We start from the raw sequence: 21,231 nt of genomic DNA, 5'->3' as shown, positions 1-21,231 counted from the left end.
AAACCAAAGTTCTAAGAGAACAAACAAGTTGCCCAAGATCATAAAATTAAACTGAATTTAGAATATATGGGGGTTTTATTCACAATCCTATGTGTGGCACAATGCAGCTCATCACACAACTCAGGAACAAACCTTCAACTCAACAGAGTTGTCCTCCCACACACAAGGTCATCCAGCACATAAGGAATGTTCCCATGGCATGGGAATCAGCTTGTGGAAACTGGGATGAATATTATTTGCAGGTCTGTTTGTTCATCAATTCATTTTTAACGACCCTGGCATACTGATTAGATTTACTTAAATATAATAGCCATGTTGAAACAAACTGTATTTAACCAGGATTCCTTCAACAACAATGTTAACCCGTTTCTTCATTGCATCCTCAGGAGAGAGAAGGGAAATATCTGATAATCTTCTTTCTTTTAATAAGACTGTCATACTTTTGAAAAATTATAATTTGATAGTGTCTCTTACACAGCAGCAAAAAAATAATAATACAATTGTCTCACTATACTGAGCATTGACCATCCTATTATTATTTATGTATTCATTCTTTATTGGATTATTACAGTATCTTTTCCCTGAAGAGCTCAAGGTTCTATTTGAGAACTTTTAAGCTGCAAACATTATTTCAACATAATGAGCCTGACTCTGTCTCCTACAGAAAGAGTGCAGAATATCATACATTTAGCTAGAAGAGGATCACTAATCCTAAGCAAGCCAAGGCCAGTCTAAGAATGCAAAGTGCCCAAAGAGAGGCTTCCCTGTTGGGAATAGAAATAGGAGAAGGAGCAGAAATGAGAAAAGCATCACCATTTATCGCTCGTGGAGCTTATCTGTTACAGTGTGGGGGAGATTGTGTGAATGGGGAGTGGGAAAGAAAGGGGAGCACATGGGAGAGGGAGATGTCAGAAGCAGTGATATTGAAAGAGGATAAATAGACAAGAGAGATGTGAAAGGTGAATAAAGTTGGCAACCTTTGGGGATAAACCAGGAAGCAGGGACTATGATCAGCCCTGGCTTTGGCATGCATCCGCCATTTTTCATGATTAAATATAGTCATCCATGGCCAATGGGAGAAATGACCTTCGAGAGTTCTCTAGAACACATTTCTTCACACAAGCCTTATGCCAAACATACTGAGATTATGAAGAAATTAACTAGATCTTACAGTGAGCAAGAATATCATTATTAACACAAGTATCTTCTAAGTAGGAACTTGGACAACCTAAACACAAAAGCATGGATTTTCTCCATATTTTTTCTCAATCCTCCTGAACGGTAGAGTCTATTTTCATGAGATTCATCTTCCCTGAGTAAATAGCAGCCACATCAGATTCAAGATGTGAAATCCTTTCTTCCTGACACTGCAGTTCAACAGTGGTTCCTGAAGTAGCTGAATTAAGCTAGAGAATACTCTTGTCAATATCAACTGAAGCTATTAAAAACCAAAAATATCAAGATGATACCATTCTTTATCCAGCACATCTTGTTTAATATTCTCAGAGAGAGTACTAGCAGAGTTGGAAGAAATACTTTGTGGAATGACTTGAAGCGAGGTCACGGGGGAGAACACCAAAGAAACACTCAAGTAATAGAAGATAGTCATGAAAGACCCCCTGGGACTTGTCCTAGGATGACAAAGCATTTGTTTCTACAGAGTACTATTTCTCAGAATCACTGAAGAAGCTCAGGATTTCTTCTCCTACTCTTACCCTAGTTGTGCTTAACCTGTCTCCCAAATAAATGTCAAGATAATATTTTTAGAATATCAATTTGACAGAATATCAAATAATTAATCAATCTTAGAACACCAGAATATCTGTTTAACTGGGACAATTAAATTTTTCTGTCTGGCCTCGTTTCTGAATACATCTGTATAATATACTAAAGAACAAGGCCAGACTGAGAGTGTTGTGTGTGTATATGTAGACACACTCTTGTAATTGAGAATACGTGTGTGTGTGTGTGTGTGTGTGTGTGTGTATACTATTCTAATTGACTACATCAGGGTTAAGAATTTAAGCTCTGAGTCACAAATGATCTGATTTTGCTTCAGGCCTTGCTACTTAGCCATTGAAAGAAAGACACTCAAATTCTATAAACCTCAGTCCTAGTGTTAGAAAATGGGACTAGTGATCACAAGTGCTTTGTAAATTTTTGTGATAGCTAAATGAGATAGCATATATATGGTGGTTGGCATAGTACATAGTTACTGAATAAGTACCCAATCAAAATGAGTTTTTATCAGCGTCATTATTATTACATTATTAACAATTCTGATGTTTATTACTCAGCCAAAGAACATATATAACCAATCCTCATTTCTTAGGCATCATCGAATACCCTGTGCCCAAATTTTGTTCTGTTTTTGAAGCACTTTATTTTTCTTCTTGGCAGTTCTAATATTTTATTTTCCATAATAATTGCAGTTTCTTTCCATTGGTCTATTCTATGATGCCCTTACAAAGCTACAAGCAGCGAGTGGACAGGTCTGTATGCTTGAGCCCCAAATGCCAGCACCCGTCACAAACACTATGGATATCAAACAGAGTGGCATGAAAGAATGAGGTAGATTTGGCACGTACTGCCTACCACATAAATCTGCAAATTGATATAAAAAGATTAATTTTTTAAAAATGTGGGTCCAAAAAGTAGTTGGGAAAAAGCTCAGTTTGTGTGTGTGTTAGCGGCTGTGCCGGGTGAGCCATTTCCTATACAGCAGGGAGTACAGTGAGTGGCAGCTGCTTTATTACTGATTGAAAACTGGTTAATGAATTATGACTGCTTAGCATAACAGAGAGGTGAGTAAATTTGAAGAGGGCCAGGTTGATCAGCAGAGTGATTTAAATGTTAGAAAATAGGATTTAGGATGAGAGGCTAAGGGAATTGGGGTTATTTAGCCTGGAGAAGAGTATGGGAGGAAGTCATACAGCAAGCGAAGGCCAGCTGTTCTCCATTTTTAAAGACTAATCCATGTAATGAAATGCAAGAGGTGATGTGTTAAAATAAATTCACCAAGGGACTAAGGATTTTTTAAACATACATTTGTATTATGACTTTGGGGAACCTTCAAATTTAAATTATACTAGAGAATTAGGCTTGAAAAAACACAATGGAAATAGCCATAATTAGATATCTGGAAACACATATGAGTTTAAATTAAATACAATATTAGTGAAAATACAAAATATACAAAGAAACCTGCAAACCTTAATTGTACAGATAGCTCTTACTTAACAAGTTTGTTGTGCATTTATTCTTTCCAAGGTAATTGTTTAAATTTAGTAAGATTTAATTCAGATAGGATTCATTACAATACTTTCCCAGGAGATAGACCAATCTAGAACTTTATGGGCAAAAGAAATGGGCAAAGTAATTAATACCACAGAGTTTGACATAATCTGGATTTGGTAATGAAACTACTAGGACTTGATGATTTGGAAAAATAGTTTAAATTCCATCTCACTTTATGTAATTTACTTTACAAAACATATCAGTTGCATCACATTATAAATGCATTAAAATAAATTGCAACTTCAGAACAGATTTTATGAGTCTCTTAGCAAAGAATTATTTTGTAACTTAAAAATCATCTTTGTATGGATAATTCTGAGGCTATATACTTAATGGATATTAGAGAGCTGAACATATCTATACAGAACTATACTTTCTAATTTTACCCCGAGGATGAATGTTTGCCTTGGTGATTTTCTATATAAGACTTTCTTTGCTTACTGATAATTTAGAGAATTAAGGCACATTTTGTTAGATCTGGTCTGAACATAATTACTTCCATATGCTGAACGTGTACTGTATAGAAACACTATATGTAGACTATTTCTATGCCTCACACCCGTCCTTGAAGTTAGCACTACTGCTTATTTTATAAGCACTATCTTCTAGATGAAACAACTTACTACTACTAGAGGGAAGCTTGGTTGTCACTCTATTCAACGACACAGGGCTCTAGGGCTTGTGTCTACCATTTTCAAATGTGTTTATGAGAAGTAATTGACTCCATACAAGAGTAACAGTAATAGAGAATGTTTAAAATTATGCGGTCTAGCCAGGCACGGTGGTACATGCCTGCAATCCCGGTGGATCGGGAGGCTGAGACAGGAGGCTCATGGGTTTAAAGTCAGCCTCTGCAACAGTGAGGCGATAAGTAACTCAGTGAGACCCTGTCTCTCAATAAAACACAAAATAGGGTTGGAGATTTGGCTCAGCGGTTGAGTGCCTTGAGTTTAATCCCTAGCACCCCCGACACACACACACACACACAAAGAAATTATGTAATCTATACACCTGGGATTCGAATTTTTAAAAGAAAGTGTTTGCAGAGATGATAGAGCACAGTGGCCAAGCTTGTGAAGTCTGAAATTAGATTGCTTGAACTCAAATATTGGCTGTTAAAATGTAGCCAATCACTGAAGTAGCTTCACTTTCCCTCTCTTTATGATGGATTTGATAAGTGTAGTATGTGCCTCCTAACACTGTGATATGAAGTAAAATCCTGAATGTAAAATACTTATCACAATATAGGCATACAGTCGATGCTCAATACTTACAAATGAAGATGCTAAATTATGCATTTGACGCACATATAGACAGTCCAGTCTTCCTCATAGCAAAACAATGAAATTCTAAGTTCGGAGTGAGCATGTAAAACAGCCTTTGATGTATTATTTTGCAGTTTCCTCTTTGGACAACCTTATACTTTCACTCCCATTTTGTTGTTGGAATGGAAGATAATGAAATGGTTGCAAAATCCTGCCTTTCTTTTCAAGTGTTTTAATTTGTATGTTAACTCTCTTCTCAGAGGCTGCTGTTTAATAATACATATTTCCAGGAAAATGTATCTTTTAAATTAAGTTGTTTGCATTTCAAATGCAACATGGTAACAATGAGAGTGTGTGCCCATTATTCTCCAGCCTTAGATTTCACATCTCCTCATTCATTGAAAGGATGTTGCTCCTTCTTCGTAGCTGCCTACATAATCTTAACAGATACATGAGCACCATCTTTTGGCAAAGACGAATCATGAATTTAATTTTTTTTCATGATGCTTATCTTTCACCTCTTACTCTGTATTACTTATCCTAAAATTGACTCAAATGCAGATAACACTGAATTAGTTATATTGCCAATTTTAACTTCGCCCTTAAAAAATGTGCAAAAAAAAAAACACCATTTATTGTTTTCACAAGAGCTCTAAAACAGCAGAGATATGGTTTAATAATATGCTTTTAGGAATCCATAGCCATCTTACCTCTGCTTATCATATACATCTGTTGAAAAACTCCGGACTCAGGAGGAGCACAAACTCCTTGAGAGTCATTTGTGCTCCGTCCTTATGACAAATGGACTCAGGATCCCTCCAGAGTTGCCAGATGATACCACACTGATTACCCATGCTTTGGTCCAGAATCACTCAGTTTTGAGGTTGGATACAAGCCTCTGTCTTTCTCCCTGGTGAAGGCCCCTGTTAAGTTTATGTCAGACCCTTCTTCTATGTGACTGATACTTTGGAGGCCAATGATGCTACCATATTCCTGACTGTTTTATATTTTAAAACTCAATATACAGCCAGGCGTGGTGACCCACACCTATAATAATGCTAGCTACTCTAAAGCTTGAGGCAGGAGGATCACAAATTCAAGGCCAGCCCCAACAAATAAGCGAGGCCCTGTCTCAAAATGAAAATTAAAAAGGACTGAGGATATAGCTCAGTGGTTGGGTACCTTGGGTTCAATGATTTGATTCCCAGTACTGGGGGGGGAAAAAAGTCACTATACAAAAAAAAAAAAAAAATCCTGAATCTATACTTATTCAACTTAATAGAAAACTGAGTTGCACAAATTTAGTAAATTTACTGTATAGGGGAAAATTTCCCTTTGTTTACATATTACTCTTGATTTCAACCTTCTCTACTAATTTGGTATATGTAGTACATTCTTTAAGTTCAAATATTTAATGCAGAAACTTTTATATTTACTGTGAAGTCTAAGAAAAATATTAGATGCACTGACTCTTAGCTTACAGTGACTTGCTGATTATTATGTCTTGAACACAACAATCAAGATATATTTTTAATGAAAACATACATTTCATTAAATTCTAATGAAAGAACAAATTCTTATGGCACTATGCCCTTCTTCAGCAACATTTTTCCCAATATATGTACCAAGGCACTCCAGTCCTGTGTTGAAAACAAACTGGCAAATTATGGGGTATTTTTAAATTTCTAGGAAAACATGGCTGTGTCAGATAATGTGCAAACTGCAAGCTCAAGATAGTTCACAGTTTTAATATTAGATCATAGTATATTCCTTTGATGATGATCTTTATAGGGCAGAATTTTCTGTCATTTCTAAATTTTAAAAAAAATTAAAAATTAAAAAATATTGCCAAGAAAAAAATCAATGTGGAATAAAAATAAAGATGGCAAAGTCTAATCCAGTGCTGAAGTTTGAGGAGTTGTATCATGTCCAACAGATGCACACAGCCTATTAATAATTAATTGTAGCTATTTAAGAAAGAAATGTAAAATATCATTTTCTCTCAATGTAAGTACCTTACTTTTTAAAGAAGCTACTGGGTTGTAGTGCATAAATATTTAATAACCCCTTATGAGCAATGTGAATAATTATGAGTCACTGAAGGTGCTGTGAACTAAGAAATTTGGAAACCTCTTCTTCAGCATTTGATCACACTGTTACGAGAAGGATGTTCCCAGGAAAAGAAACTTCTCATGCAACATCCCTTCAGGGAAGGAGTGTCTGGCATATTTAGAAGCCAGTGTGTGTGTCTAGTACAAGACAAGGGTACTAGGCCACCAGCACTACTCACAGACTAGCACTGACCAGTACCAGTACCTTGTGATGGACTGGCACAAGATGATGTGGCAGAAGCAGAGCAAGTCATCTTGGAAGCACATTGTAGACCAAACAATTGACTTAATATTCTCACCTGAAGGTAACTGTTAAGAATGTTAATACTGAAAAGCACACTCAAAAGTTGTATTCTAAAAGAAGGATCATTATGGAAGTCACTCTCAATAATAATATAGTACTTTATAAATATCTGAGGCAAGCTAATAACCCATGAAAGACAATGAGAAGCTGAAACAATTTAAGCCTAGTTAGAGTCAAATGGTCAGATCATATAAACATACACACACACACACACACACACACACACACACACACACACACACACAGAAAGAGAGAGAGAAAGAGACATATATATTCTAGAGATCAGCCATTAATTGAATGTGAGATCTAAAGAGAAGAGATTTATGGACAACTACCAGACTTTTGTCTTGCACAATTTGAAGATCAGTAGATACACCAAAATAAGCAATCCAGATGGAGGAATATACCTTTATGGAATAATTAAGTAGAATGGTGTAAGAGAACTACATGCATGAATCCAGAGCGCCATTAAAAAAAAAAAGAAAGAAAGAAAGAAAGAGGGATATTTCATGCCATTAAAGTGGAACAAGCTATCCTCCTACATTTGAAGTACACAGAATGATAAAAACGTAGACAGTCATAATCTCTGAGATTAGGTTCAGTTGCAAAAAATCCAAAACAATGGAAGGAAAATAAGACTGAAATGATCATCAGGAGTGTGGCACCTAATTTTCTACTCTATGCTCAATGGTGATTCAAATTCCAAGATGGTTGTTGGAGCTTCAGTATCTTATCAGGCAGAAAAAATGAAGAGAAAATATGTCAATCCCCCCCTTCCCTCCATCTCTCCCTCTCTCCCCCACCTCCACCTCTCTCTCTCTCTCTCTCTCTCTCTCTCTCTCACGTCTATAACACATGCACCCTTCCTTCACTTACCCTGGATCAAAAGTTAGATGTCAGGTGACCAATTCATCCAAGATTTCCCAGGATCTTCCCAGTTTTCACACCCCAGAAAATCCCTGGGTTTCAGGAAAGTTGGGATGCTTGGTCACTGTCGTCACATGTAGCTGTGAGAGAAGCTAGTAGAGATAGCATTTTAGCTGATGAAAAATGACTCAGGAGGAAAGGGCAATGGGTGTGCCATAGATATGAGCAAGCAACCACAATGCCTTCTTCTATGGCTGGTGAATGAGACTTGGACACACCAAGGCTTAAGAGGTGAGTAGAGACAGAGGTCATTAAGACCGAAAAATAACCACTTAAAATGTAGAAGAACAACAATGGTAAGAGAAATTGCAAGGATAAATTTAATCAAATGCCTTATAATCAAATGCCACAGACAAAGCTGAAAATTCTCATTTTAAGATCTAGTTTCAGAGTAATAAAACCATGGAGTTGGAGTAGATATCTAAGGAGGAATGGGTGACCAAAACTTAGAAAACAGCACAGAAAAGGAGGGTAAAGGCAAATGAAAATAAACTTCACTTCCCTAGAAACTTAACCACCATCCTCAACTTCCCCATCCCTAATGCTTGGACACCCTTTGAGAACCCACACTTTCTATGCCTTGGAAACCTTACTTCCTTAACAGAGAGCCTCCTGTCGTTTAGGTGCTCTGTCCTGGCTAATTTTTTCTACCTGACAACTTCACAAAGTTCTTTATCTGTACCTGTGGCAGGCACTGTCCACTGTCAAGTTCAAGTACTCAATTCTCAAGTTCTCAGATCTATGACCCTAAGATTTTAGACATAAAGAGGCAGAAACTATGGCTTTGGGGGGCAAATGAAACATAATTTCCTTGTAAAAATAAAAACAGGACCTCCAATTGCTCTATTTCCTCCTATTTTAGACTACCTATTTTTTCCGGCTTACTTGCACAATGACCTCACCACACCATTGTTCATCTTATCAGGATTTTAAGCCTCTGCTGTTGAGAGCCACAGCCAAAGGGGCTCTAGCAAACTTCCAGCTGCCAGCTGATGATTGGCTTACAGCGGCCCCAGCAAACTTCTCGCTGCCAACTGATTGGCTCCTCTGCGGTAATGCTCATTGGGTTGTTTCCCTGCCCTTTCAGACCATGGAGCTGCTCATTGGGGGACTTTTTTGGCTCCGCCCACACGACCCAGCCAATCGGCCTCAAGAGCAGGAGGAGTGGGGGAGGTTGAGAGGCTTGTGGGAAGCCGGTGGTAGCAGTTGGGCTCTAAAGGTTTTCCTGAAGAGCTGTGTGGTTTGGTGTGTGTGTTCTAAAAATAAAGTTCATTTCTTTTGACAAGTGGCTCCTGAATTATGCCCAGCCAGACTGCGGCAATTGGTAGCCCGTACGGGGAATGAATCCCCAACCTTGGCGTTATCAGCACCATGCTCTCCGCCCGGCCACGAGAGCCTCGCAGTTGCGTCACCACAGTCCTCCAGACAAGATGGACACCGCGGAGGAAGACATATGTAGAGTGTGTCGGTCAGAAGGAACACCTGAAAAACCTCTTTATCATCCTTGTGTATGTACTGGCAGTATTAAGTTTATCCATCAAGAATGCTTAGTTCAGTGGCTGAAACACAGTCAAAAAGAATACTGTGAATTATGCAAACACAGATTTGCTTTTACACCAATTTATTCTCCAGATATGCCTTCACGGCTTCCAATCCAAGACATATTTGCTGGCAGCTGGAAGTTTACTGGGGCCCCTCCGGCTGTGGCTCTCAACACTCTGCCTTCTCCTACCAGGTTTCTTCTGCCTCTCCAGCTTTGCACATGGCCTATCCATCAACCACACTTTTTTTCCCCCCAGTATTCTTGTTTCCTCTGTTCTTCTTCTCCTGATAAATCTTAGAATAGTCTCTGATCCTTGCTCAAGGAACTCATATTAAACTTCTTGTCAACTCTCTCTTGTCCTTCACAGACAGCTACTGGATTCTCAAAATTCAGACCACTACCTTCAGTTGCCTGCACTTTAATCTCAGCAGGTGATCTTAACCTTCTACCTCAGAGATTAAAGAGAAGCCATCAAAGAGGAGCTACCCTGCAAAGCAATATGAATGCACTCAACTCTACCTTCCCTGGTCTTCTTATGATATTGATAACTACTCTCCTCCATCCATGTGTTCCCACACCCTTGACTATTTTTTAGCACATCCCTACACATAAGCAAGAAAAAATTGCTCTATAAAATCTTGAGTTTTTTTTTTTTGTTCCTATTCTCTTTTTAATCACATATTTTAAATGAGTTCTTTATGCTCCCTACCTCTGTGTATACTCCTCAAACCAACAAGTTTGCCATTTATTCCACTCTGGATTCTGCCCCTCTCACTCCACTGCAGTGACTTTCAAGGAGATCACTGGTGACCCTCATTCTGTTGCAGCTAACAACATGTGATTATATTCCTTTTGCTTGAACTGGGTCAGGACACGGTAGGGCTTCAGAATTAAAGTATAGTATCTGAGTTCAGATTACATCTTCACCACTTGCCAGCTGTATGAGTTTGGGCAATTTGTTAATCTTCTAGCACCTGATTTTATTTGTAAAGTGCAGATAATAAAGAAAGTTACCTAAGAGAGTTGGTTTGACAGGTTAATTAGAGAAATGATACTTAGAAGAGCATGCTGTACAATATGCATGTGGAATAAATGTTAATTGTATCAAAACCAGTTTTATTCATCTCCTTGCTGGGAGACAGTTCTCTGTGGGTTCCTCACATTTTTGCACATAAGGAGAAGAGGCAAGGATAACCTTTTGTCCTGGAATATCTTTTCAAGGATTTTTGCAGATGTATTTTTTTAAGAACATAGAGACTCCTTCAAGAAAGAAAGTAGCCTATTTGTTGCTTAATATACTAAAGACAGTGTCACCTTCCCTGGGAAATAATTCTCGACACTTCACATTTGTCTTGGGAAACTTGACATAGCATCTTCTTCCCGAAACTCTCCACCCTCAGCCTCCATTCTGCTTCACTCTTGACACCCATATATTTACATCTCTACAATGATGAGTCTAAATTGATATCCATATTCCAACCTTTCTCCCAACCACCAAAATATATATGTAAGCAGTTGCTAAACATGTTTAATATTCACATCTCAGAGGTATCTCAAACCAGCATTATTGAAAACCAAACTGTATCTTAAAAACTTGCTCCTGCTTCAGCGTTTTCTGTTTCAATGATGTAGCTGCCTCCCTAGCCCTCGTTGCCCTCTCCACCATCCCACCATCCGCCACCAGCTCCTTTATGCCTCCCAAGTAGGTTTCGAAAAGAATCGATCCTCACTCTCCATACTAATGTCACCATAAATCAAGCTACTGTGATAGTCTCCTAAATGGCCTCTTTTTAATCTTTGCTCTGCTATTTATCACACAGAAATATAGTAATCCGTTCAAAATTCAAAACTTTTTTAAAAAAATAGTTTTAAATGGCTTCCCATTGGCTTTATGTCAAAGTCCAGTCTCTTCAAATTGGCTTTCAAATCCTGGAGCCATATTCATTGATTCTGCCTCTTCTCTCAACAGTCTACTCCTCAGTCATACTAGATTTCCCTGTGATCTATAATTCCCAAGTTTGGCTCACTCCAGGTCATTTTTCCTGCAGTTGCTTCCTAGTATTGCCAGGTCTCTAGTATTTAGTGGGACAATCTGTGCTATGACATCCTATCAAATAAGATAAAAAGTTTAAAATGGATGCATAAGTTCATTCCATATCATTAAATAGCCATTTTAATGTACAACTATCTGCTCTGGTAATGAATTTAAATAGCTATTGGTATCTGGTCAATGGTATATAAACAAAATGGCTGCCTCAGCGGTTCCCTATCAATCCAAGGGGATAAACAGGAATTGGTCATTAGGGCAGACTCTTCTTCTATTCTGGATGCATTCGGTGTGATGAACTCTCCTGGGCACACAGATATATGTCTGGACTCAAAGTACTTTAGGGGTCCAATGTTGAATATATAAAACTGCTAAGTAGTTTTAAGAGATAAAGAAGAATCTGCTTCCATATATGATGGAGCAGATGCTACCTTACTAACCCATCACCAAAACAAAGCTAAACTAAAAACAGCTCTTTGAAGACATCAGAGATTAGCAAAAGACAACCAAAATTCCTGAGAAAAGAGACCCAGACTTTCTTTACAGATTTTATCTTTAGAAGCATCTGTTACTTTTAAGTGTTGGTCATAGGGACATACGAGAAAGCAGCTGCCTACAACTTGGAATCATCTCATCGGCCTGAGGGAGGAATAATAATTAGGGGCTGTGTAAGAAGATAGAATGAAAATTCAAGATGCCTGAGAAAAAGAAAAGCATAGTAAGTGAAATCAACAATAATATAAAATCATCCTTAGAAGAATTTATTTCCTAAGTTTCTCATATACAAATACAGTTTCCAAGAAATCTAACAGAAAGGAATTTTCAGAGGCCAAAAGAAATATCCGCCACTTCCCAGTATTGGATATAAAGTTCAAGATCCACTAATGAAGAGGAGCTAAGGTACCCTAGGCATGCTGTCTAGAGGCTTTAAGGACTGAACCCTAAAAGGTGAACTCCAAAGGGACATGGCTTGACTAAAAGTAAGCTGATTATCTTCTACATGCTTAATTAAAAAAAAAAAAAAAGTCAAATCCTCTCCAGGGAAGAGTTACAAGGTGATTCTGAAATTGTCAAAATATCATGTCTACCAGTCAATCAAGAACTACCAAACATACCAAGAAGTAGATTAAATTGACCTCAAATTGGAAAAAAAATAATATGCATACACACAGACAATTAAGTTATCAGACATGGACTTCAATGGACTTCAATGTAAATATGTAATATATTTAGGGAAATAGACTAAAAACAACAGTTAAAACCCACTTCAATCTAATGTATGAAATATGATATGTCAAGAGCTTTGTAATGTTGTGAGCAACCAATAAAAAAAATAAAAATAAAAATAAAAAATAAAAAATAAATTACAGAAAAATTTGGAAAATATTGGAGCCATTCACTATGAATACAAGAATGTAGAAGAAAAATAACCAAAGGAAAATTATGCAACTGGAAAAATAGTAAAGTATCAGAAAGGGCACAGGACTTGTAAACTAAGCTTTAAAAATTGAGAGAAAGAGACAAAAGCACAAAGAGATAAATGGGTAGGAAATCTAAAAAAGAACTTTTTAAGACACATGTGGGTCAGGGTGAATAAATCCAATATTCACATGAGAGGAGAGAACTGAAAAGAAGGAATATTCAAAGAAACTGAAAATTTTTATAAAACCGATAATAGAAGTTATATGAACCATAAACAGTACGATTATAAGAAAACCACACTTACCAAAAATGGGCAAAAAGCTTGAACCAACATTTCACAAAGATGTCTGTCTACCCATCGGTCAGTAAGTACTTGATGGTGGCCTGCAAGGCTCTGCATGGTTTGCCTACATCTGTGGTTCAGATCTCATTTCCTAATCCTCTTCACCTCACCCATGAGCCTTCTTTCTTAGAAGTAAACCCAAGCCCATTTCTGCCCTAAACTCTGTCTACATGCACTCCTCACCTTGTTTGGAATGTGCTGCTCCTGCATCTTTATGTAACTGACTCCATCTCATCTTTTAGAGGCAACGGCAGACCACCTCATCTCTTTGTCACATCACAATATTTAATTCCTTCATAGAACTTCCACTATTTAATATCAGCTCTTTTATTTATGTCGTAAACAAGTGGTTGACCCAGAGCACAGAGCACCTAATCTCCATTTAAGCAAAGATATTGACTGTAGTGTTTACCACTATGTCAGAGCCTCAGAAGCCTTTAGTCTGGAACGCAGCACATGCTCAATATTTGATGGTTAAATTAAAAAGTGAATAGCTAGGTACATCCTTTCAAGAGCTAAGACACATAGTTGTTTTTATATTATTTATAGAGAGATAGTCCTAAAATGCTTTCCTCTCTTCTAGTTATCTGTCCCCCTCAGGCCAGTATATATTTTTGTACTTACATAATCACTTTCTCTACTAATTTTATCACCTTTTTTTGAGAGAGAGAGAGAGAGAGAGAGAGAGAGAGAGAGAGAGAGAAAGTTTTTTAATATTTATTTTTTAGTTTTTCGGCGGACCCAACATCTTTGTTTGTATGTGGTGCTGAGGGTCAAACCCAGGCCGCACACATGCCAGGCGAGCAGGCTACCGCTTGAGCCACATCCCCATTTATCACCTATTTTTATGTGTTCTGAATCCATACAGCTTTAGAGTTTCATCATCTAGTTTATCATGTCATTTTATATTCTTAACCTACTCAAAATTAGAAGTCAAATTATTTGCTTCTGCTGTTGCTATAAATGCATGCCACAGATTGGGTAATTTACACAGAATGAAGGTTTATTCAACTCATGATCCTGGAGGTAGAGAAGTCCTAGAGCATGGCACTAGCATGAGGGACTTCCTGCTACCTCGCACATGACAGTGGACATTGTGTGGCAAGACAGAGCAACTGTGCTAGGTCAGGTCTCTTTTCTTCTTTTATGAGGTCAGCAATGAGAGCCTGTGGCCCCACTCTCACAATCTCACCTAACTCCACCTTCCAAAGAACCCACCTCCAAATAGTGTTGGCTTTGGGGATTAGGTTTCCAAAGCAGGAACTATTAGTCTACACATTTAAATACTATAGCAAAGAACTAAGAACTCCTTGAAAGCATCATTTGATTCCTCTATACTACATATCATCTTAATGAACTCTATTTATGGTTTTTGTTTTTTTTTTGTTTTGTTTTTGATTTACAAATTGGGCGGTGATGAATTGAACCAAACAGATTCCAAGTGGAGACGCAGTGACAACAATTTACAAATGAAGAATCAGGAGGGGGGAGTAGCTCTCTAACCATTTGAGATGCACTGCTTCATAAGGGTTCTTCTCATTTCAGAGGTATTAAGGTTTTTCTCTAAACCTGCTGTGTTCCACCTAAACAGTAAGTGAAAGATATGGTGTTTGGGGTTTTCTCATCTTTATCCAAAATGCATGAATCCTTTAAAATTTACTAAAACTGATGAAATACTAGTTGTCCCAAATCTTTTCTGACTGATCTAGTACAGACTGATCTTCCCCCAATTTTGTCTGTGTATCCCTCTTAGTGCTTTATACACTGATGAATAAATAACTTTTCTGTAAACCTTCATTGAAAAAAATTATTTTTAAAAATTTACCAAGGCGATCTAGTATCTAAGAATATATACATATACACATATGTATGTGTGTATATATTTGTCTTCTAATAGATTATAACTATATATATTTATAATAAAATTTAATATACATAATTATATACAATTATAATCCATTAGAAGACAAAAGTTTCAAGCATGTGAAAAGAAACATATAGAATTCATAAATAATAGAGGAAAGCAAAGAAAATAGACCCTTGAAGCAAAAATTAGAGAAAAATAAGAGGATGTAATGTACCAAAAAAAAAAAAAAACAGACCATCATTTTAAAGACTGAATATAAAAAAGCATTTACTGTGGTTCTGAAAGAGTCATTTTTCAATAGCAAAGATTATGTAACTTTGCTGAAGCAACAAGAGGATTACAGAACAACATAATGCTCCTCAGGTGCACAATGACAAGAGACGCTGAATAATAAGAAAAGCGAGAGGTTAAATGCAAGAGTTCATAACACAAAGAAAATGAAAGTGAAAAAAATAAAACAAGTAAAGGTGAAATTGTGTCGGGTGTTGAAGTGAGAGAAAATAAGTACAGCTGCATAAAAAGGGGGAAAAAAAAACCTATCTCAAGAGTGTAAAGTGTAAAAGCAAACGCACCTGAAGAAGGACAAAAGGTGACTTTAAATCTGCTGACCTACCTGGGACAAAGAAACAAGAGTACTAGCGATGTACACAGGGAGGACCTAACACGCACCGAGAAGCATCTGATATACAAAAAGGGCACTGGAGATAACCTTGGATACATTAAAATTAAAGATGAGAAACGAGTGACACACATAGAGAACAAATTATCTGCTGACAAAATCACAGCACTTACACTGTCAAAAATGAGACTTTAGTTACTGTGAAGCACAAGTCAAAGAGATCATATGCCTATGAAATCAGAAAGAGATCATTGACATCAAGACAAGGTGGGAACCAGAACCTGTACAAGTCCCACAGTGGGAACACTGGGCTCCAAAACAGCAAAGGTGACTACACACAGCATAGGCAGAGGGGAAAAAAAAAAAATAGGACCAAGGTAAACAAACCAAATCAAAAGACAAAATCCTGAACTTGAGGAAAGGCAAAATAATGTCTCAGAATTATAAGAGGAGCCAGAAAGGGACACAGCTGGGACAAAATGAATTTAAGAAAAATCATGTCTTGACATTTGGGCTTCAGCAGAGGTGGTGGACACAAGCAAGGTCATAGGTAACATACAGAAGTCCTCTAGAGGTTATGGTGGAAAATCAAGATGCCTCCAAAGTCAGACAGCAGCGGTGCTCCTTGGTTAACAAGGATGGAAAGGCAAAGGCTGGACAGGAACACAGAAAAGGGAACTTGTCCTAGACGAGTCCAAAACACAAGCCACAGACTCCTCCATGGGGAAAATAAACCAAATGAAGAAAGAAATCAGATAGGCAAACCATTAACAAAGAGGGCAGTCAGCAAGGATGACCATTTTGTGAGAGATGAAACTTTCCCAATTCATGCCCCCAAAATGAAATTACAATAAAAAGAAATTAAAGTAATTGTTTATCTGTTCTCAGGTATAGAATGCCTTTTCTGGGCCCATATGTAAAAATAAATCCAGAAATTGACAGATGTTTGCATGTTGAAACTCATCAGGAGGAAATTTATATACAAGGTAAGTTTATACCAAAAGAGAAAAACCAGCGGCGACCTTTATGATGAAGGGTTACCAATTTTATTATAGAGACATCTCTCAAACATAACTAAGAACAAAACATTGTAATCAACGGGGGAAAAAATCCACAGCCTAGAATCCTATAAAAAGAATTCAACTCCACTGTTATTTCAGGAAATATTAATTCAAAATAGTGATAATCTCTTATGACAATCAATTTAGAAAACCTAAAAAAAAAAGTGTGTGTGGCAGGGATAGGACCCTGTAATATCAAGAGAGCCTATAAGTGGATGCTCACATATACCTCTAAGTATGCGGGAATTGATGTCTATCTATCTGGAATTCAACTTGACAACTCATCATCACCCAGCAACTCAACTCAAGGTTGGATTTTATTTTTAGTAAAATGCAAGACAAGTGAAACAAATATTTTTTGTTCTGTGAGGCTAATTGCTGAATTATAAGGGGAAAATACTGGAAACTGATATTAATAATTGAACTTGATAAAACCAATCATTCAAGATTCATTGGATAAAATATTGTACAGATATTTAAAATGAAGTAATGAGAAATGCATAATGATATAAAATACCATTCACAATATTTTGCATGGCTGAAAATATAAACTGTGGTCATATTGGGTGGTTGATTATAAGTAATTTTATCTTATTTACACATGCTATAAGTGATTAAATAAATGGATATTATTCTAGTAATATGAAACAATGTAATAAATGTGCTAATAGAAGACAATGTAATGTCATGGAAAAATGTGTAAAAAACAGTAGTATATTATACATTTATTAAGAGAAAGAGATTATACCCACACACATACATACACACAACCACACACCATAGGCAGCTCTAAATTCCAGGAAATTGTATGAATTTCAGAATATTTTAATGGGTGATTTTTCCAAGTTGTTCACAAGAAATATATATATTACTTTTGCATCAGATGTGAGGTGTCATGGAATAAGAACTATCTTTCTCGTTAAGGTAGAACAGTTATTAAATAGCAGGAGCTGCAAAAGCTGTCTTTGTGTGTGCATACTGCTGTGACCTAGAGGAAGGAAAAATAAGAGAAGACACTAGTTGGTTTAATTTGGTGATGTAGAGCATGACCGCCTCGGGTACTTTCCAGGAAAAATACACAGAAAATGAAACAAGAGATCAAAGCTGATGTTCCGGGGTCAATAGGGATGATAATTTTCCCCTAAAAGAGGAAGGGAAAGGGGTCCATGCCAGATGACATCACAAGAGTTCCTGTGCAAGGGAGGAGTAAACAGAAGAATATTAAAGTTGGGCAAAATCATCATGTCGTGTGGACATTTTAAGAATAACTATGAGCACCTAGTTTTAGAAAAGTGTTGCTTTAAGTATTGTGGTAGATAGGAGAGAAAGAGAGCAAGAAAGAAAGAGGGAGAGAGAGATGAATTCTGTCCTGTGTCTAGATTCTATTTCAAAAAAAATGAAAATATAAATATAAGTATAAATATTGGGTTAATGTCAAGTAGCATCAACTAAGAGGGAAAATGCTGATGAGCACAGGGTGAAAGAGCAAAGGCCCGGGGTCATCCAGAAAATTTCCACAGAGAAAGTGGGATTCTGAAGATCTTTTGGATGGTTGGAATGGAAAAGGCAATGACATAATGTACCTAGGGTGAGTTCATGATTATGTCACTCTTCCTTTCCTATGGAGGAAAAAACCTTCATTTATACCAAAAAGGACTTAAAATGAGCACATTACATTGATGCAGCCATATCAATGTTTATAACAGCTCAACTCAGAATAGCTGAACTATGGAACCAACCTAGATGCCCTTCAACAGATGAATGGATAAAGAAAATGCATTATACACACACACACACACACACACACACACATAATGGAATATTACTCAGCCTTAAAGTAATCTGATACACAAAAAGAGCATTGGAGATAACCTTGGGATACATTAAAATTAAAGATGAGAAAAGAGTGAGATAAATAGGGAACAAATTATCTGCTGACAAAAATAACAGCACTTACACTGCCAGAAGAGACAGATATCCTGGGGCCACCATAGATTAGAAGACCCATCTTGACAGTGTGAAATGATGGCATTTGCTGGTAAATGGATGGAGCTGGAGAATATCATGCTAAGCAAAATAAGCCAATCCCAAAAAACCAAAGGCCACGTGTTTTCTCTGATATGCAGATGCTAACTCACAATAAGGGGGCAGGGCTAGGGAAGAATAGAGTCACTTTAGGTAGAGGGGAGTGAAGGGAGGGGAGCGGGTATGGGATAGAAAGGACAGTGGAATGAATCTGACATTATTACTCTGGGTATATATATAACTACACTACTAGTGGGATTCTACATATGTAGAACCAGAAAAATGAGAAATTATACTAAATGTATGTATGCTGTATCATAGTGCACTCCACTGTCGTGTATGACTAATTAAAACAAACTTTAAAAGAAAGAAAACAAAAACAAAAACCTCCAAAAGGAAATGCACATGAAGAAGCTCCAGCAGAGCATGAGTCCACCTTTTTATCTGTGGGGCAAGGAGGAAAGCACTGTTTCTTTGTCTATCAAGGAAGATTGCACTCTGTAGACTCCTTCCCAGCTCTGTGAATGTAGGATTCTACGCTGACCTTGTGCTCTGCTAGCACCGGCAGAAACCAGCAATCCAGGTGTGTTAAAGTCAAACATGCACTATCTGTATCCACCCCAAAAATGAATAGGAAATACAATGTGCCTCAGTCTGGCTGGGCAAAATAACCGGGAGGTGACAAGCAACTTGAAGGTTAAAGCGAGAACTACTTTACTGCGAGTGAACTCAGCGGGAACTGAGCAGAACGCAAAGTAGTAGGCACCCCAGGTAGCAGGAGCTGCTTTATTGTGGGACAGCAGGGGTATATATACCTAACTGATTACACACAGCTTGGCTCAATTAACATCATCTAGATACAGCAGTCAGCCAATAAGGAATCCTCACCATCTTAATGGCTCCCTGGCATTGCTTCACAAACCACTCCTCCTGGCAAACTGCCAGGCACCATCTTGACTTGATTTGCATCCCCAACACAATGTCCTTAGAAAAATGGATATCCTGGGGCCATCATAGATTAGAAGACCCATCTTGACAGTATGAGAAACATACTCACCAGCCAAACCTGGAGAGTGGACTAAGAGACAATGAGGTATAGCAAAAGTGAGGATTTTTACTGGTGGTCTTGCAAGAGCTGGTGTCTGGGGGAGCAAGCACATGTAGATCGGGTACAATCAATATTTTATCCCCAAAGCACAAGGGCCCTCCCCCAGTTCCTCATCGACTGAATACTACGGGGTGCACAGTCTTCCCAAAGGTCACCTGGGTTTTACTGTCTCCTAGTGGGATATTTAAAGAAATATACCTCAGTTGTTCCCACCTCCCTTTGTTCTCCTGTGACAGGAAAGTCTTCTTGGGGTGAATGCATCCTGACCCCTATGCAGCTCTTAACTTCTTTACCTAAGTGACTATTTCTTAACAGAGAGAGTTTATCTCTATTGATCAGGCCCATCCCCACCCACCCCCTTTCCCCTACCTCCTATTTGTAGAGGGCCGTTCAGGTACATGGAATGGACGTAGGATCTGCCACCTCCATAGCTATGGTGCCATTTTGTGAGTTAACTGCTTGTTACTTTCCATTCTGCTCTGTTCCCCACTGGCCGCCTTTCTTATGCCCCAGTGTTACATTGAAGGCTATCTGTATTCTGAAAATGGACCTCTAGACTTTCTGTTTCTCACAGAAGATGGAAGGAAAAATTTGTAAATAAGAAGATGCCATGTTCAGACAAACTATGGAAAAGGAAATAGGAATATCAGGGGGGAAAAAGAGATAGGAAGGAAGAGAAGGAGGGAGAGAGAAAAGAAAATGGGAAGAAAAGAAAGGGCAATAATTTATAGACCCTTGAGAAGTCAGCAGTCCTGAGAAAAACAAAGAAGCCATTATGCCTGTCTGACCAGGGAGGAATGAAGACCACAATTGGGCCCAGGCCTCACAATATGGATTTTGTGCAACTTAAAATGCCTTAACAAGGCTTTCCCTCATTGCAACCCCATTGTTTTACTAACCTCGTGTCTTATGGAGATTCTCCTGATTAATTTGCACTCCAGTCCCAGGGTCTTCCTCCAAGTTTCCCAAGAACACCGATTCACACTTCCAGTTTAATGCACTGAAACTGCCATTCCTTTCCCGAGATGCTCTTCAGTCAACATGGCTGACCCACCCCTCACTGTCACTCTCTCAATGACTTTCCCAGACACCTAAATTGCAATGTCTCTTCCCCACCCAACACAGTCACACAAATATGTACATCCACACGTTTCTTATCACTATTCCTTCCTAATTTCCCCCACATATACTTACCCCTCTCAATACTCTATTCATTTTCTGTCTCCTTGTAGAAGATGCAAGATTTATGAAGGCAGGAAGTTTTGTCCACTTCCAGTTGAAAATATGTGCTC

The 21,231-nt window shown here is 37.9% G+C and overlaps 1 protein-coding gene across 1 annotated transcript in view; it reads left to right on the top strand.

The window, feature by feature from the left end:
• The first annotated feature begins 9,244 nt into the window (after positions 1 to 9,244).
• Positions 9,245 to 21,231, top strand: part of LOC101961962 (complement factor H-like) — an 84,697-nt gene continuing 72,710 nt past the window's right edge. The window contains exon 1 of the mRNA XM_013356131.2: positions 9,245 to 9,639. Within this exon, the coding sequence (XP_013211585.2) occupies positions 9,245 to 9,639 (395 nt within the window). The remainder of the gene's footprint in view (positions 9,640 to 21,231) is intronic.

Source organism: Ictidomys tridecemlineatus, chromosome 10 (assembly GCF_052094955.1).
Source record: "Ictidomys tridecemlineatus isolate mIctTri1 chromosome 10, mIctTri1.hap1, whole genome shotgun sequence".
Lineage (NCBI taxonomy): Eukaryota > Metazoa > Chordata > Mammalia > Rodentia > Sciuridae > Ictidomys > Ictidomys tridecemlineatus.
This window is presented reverse-complemented; position numbering and strand designations above follow the sequence as displayed.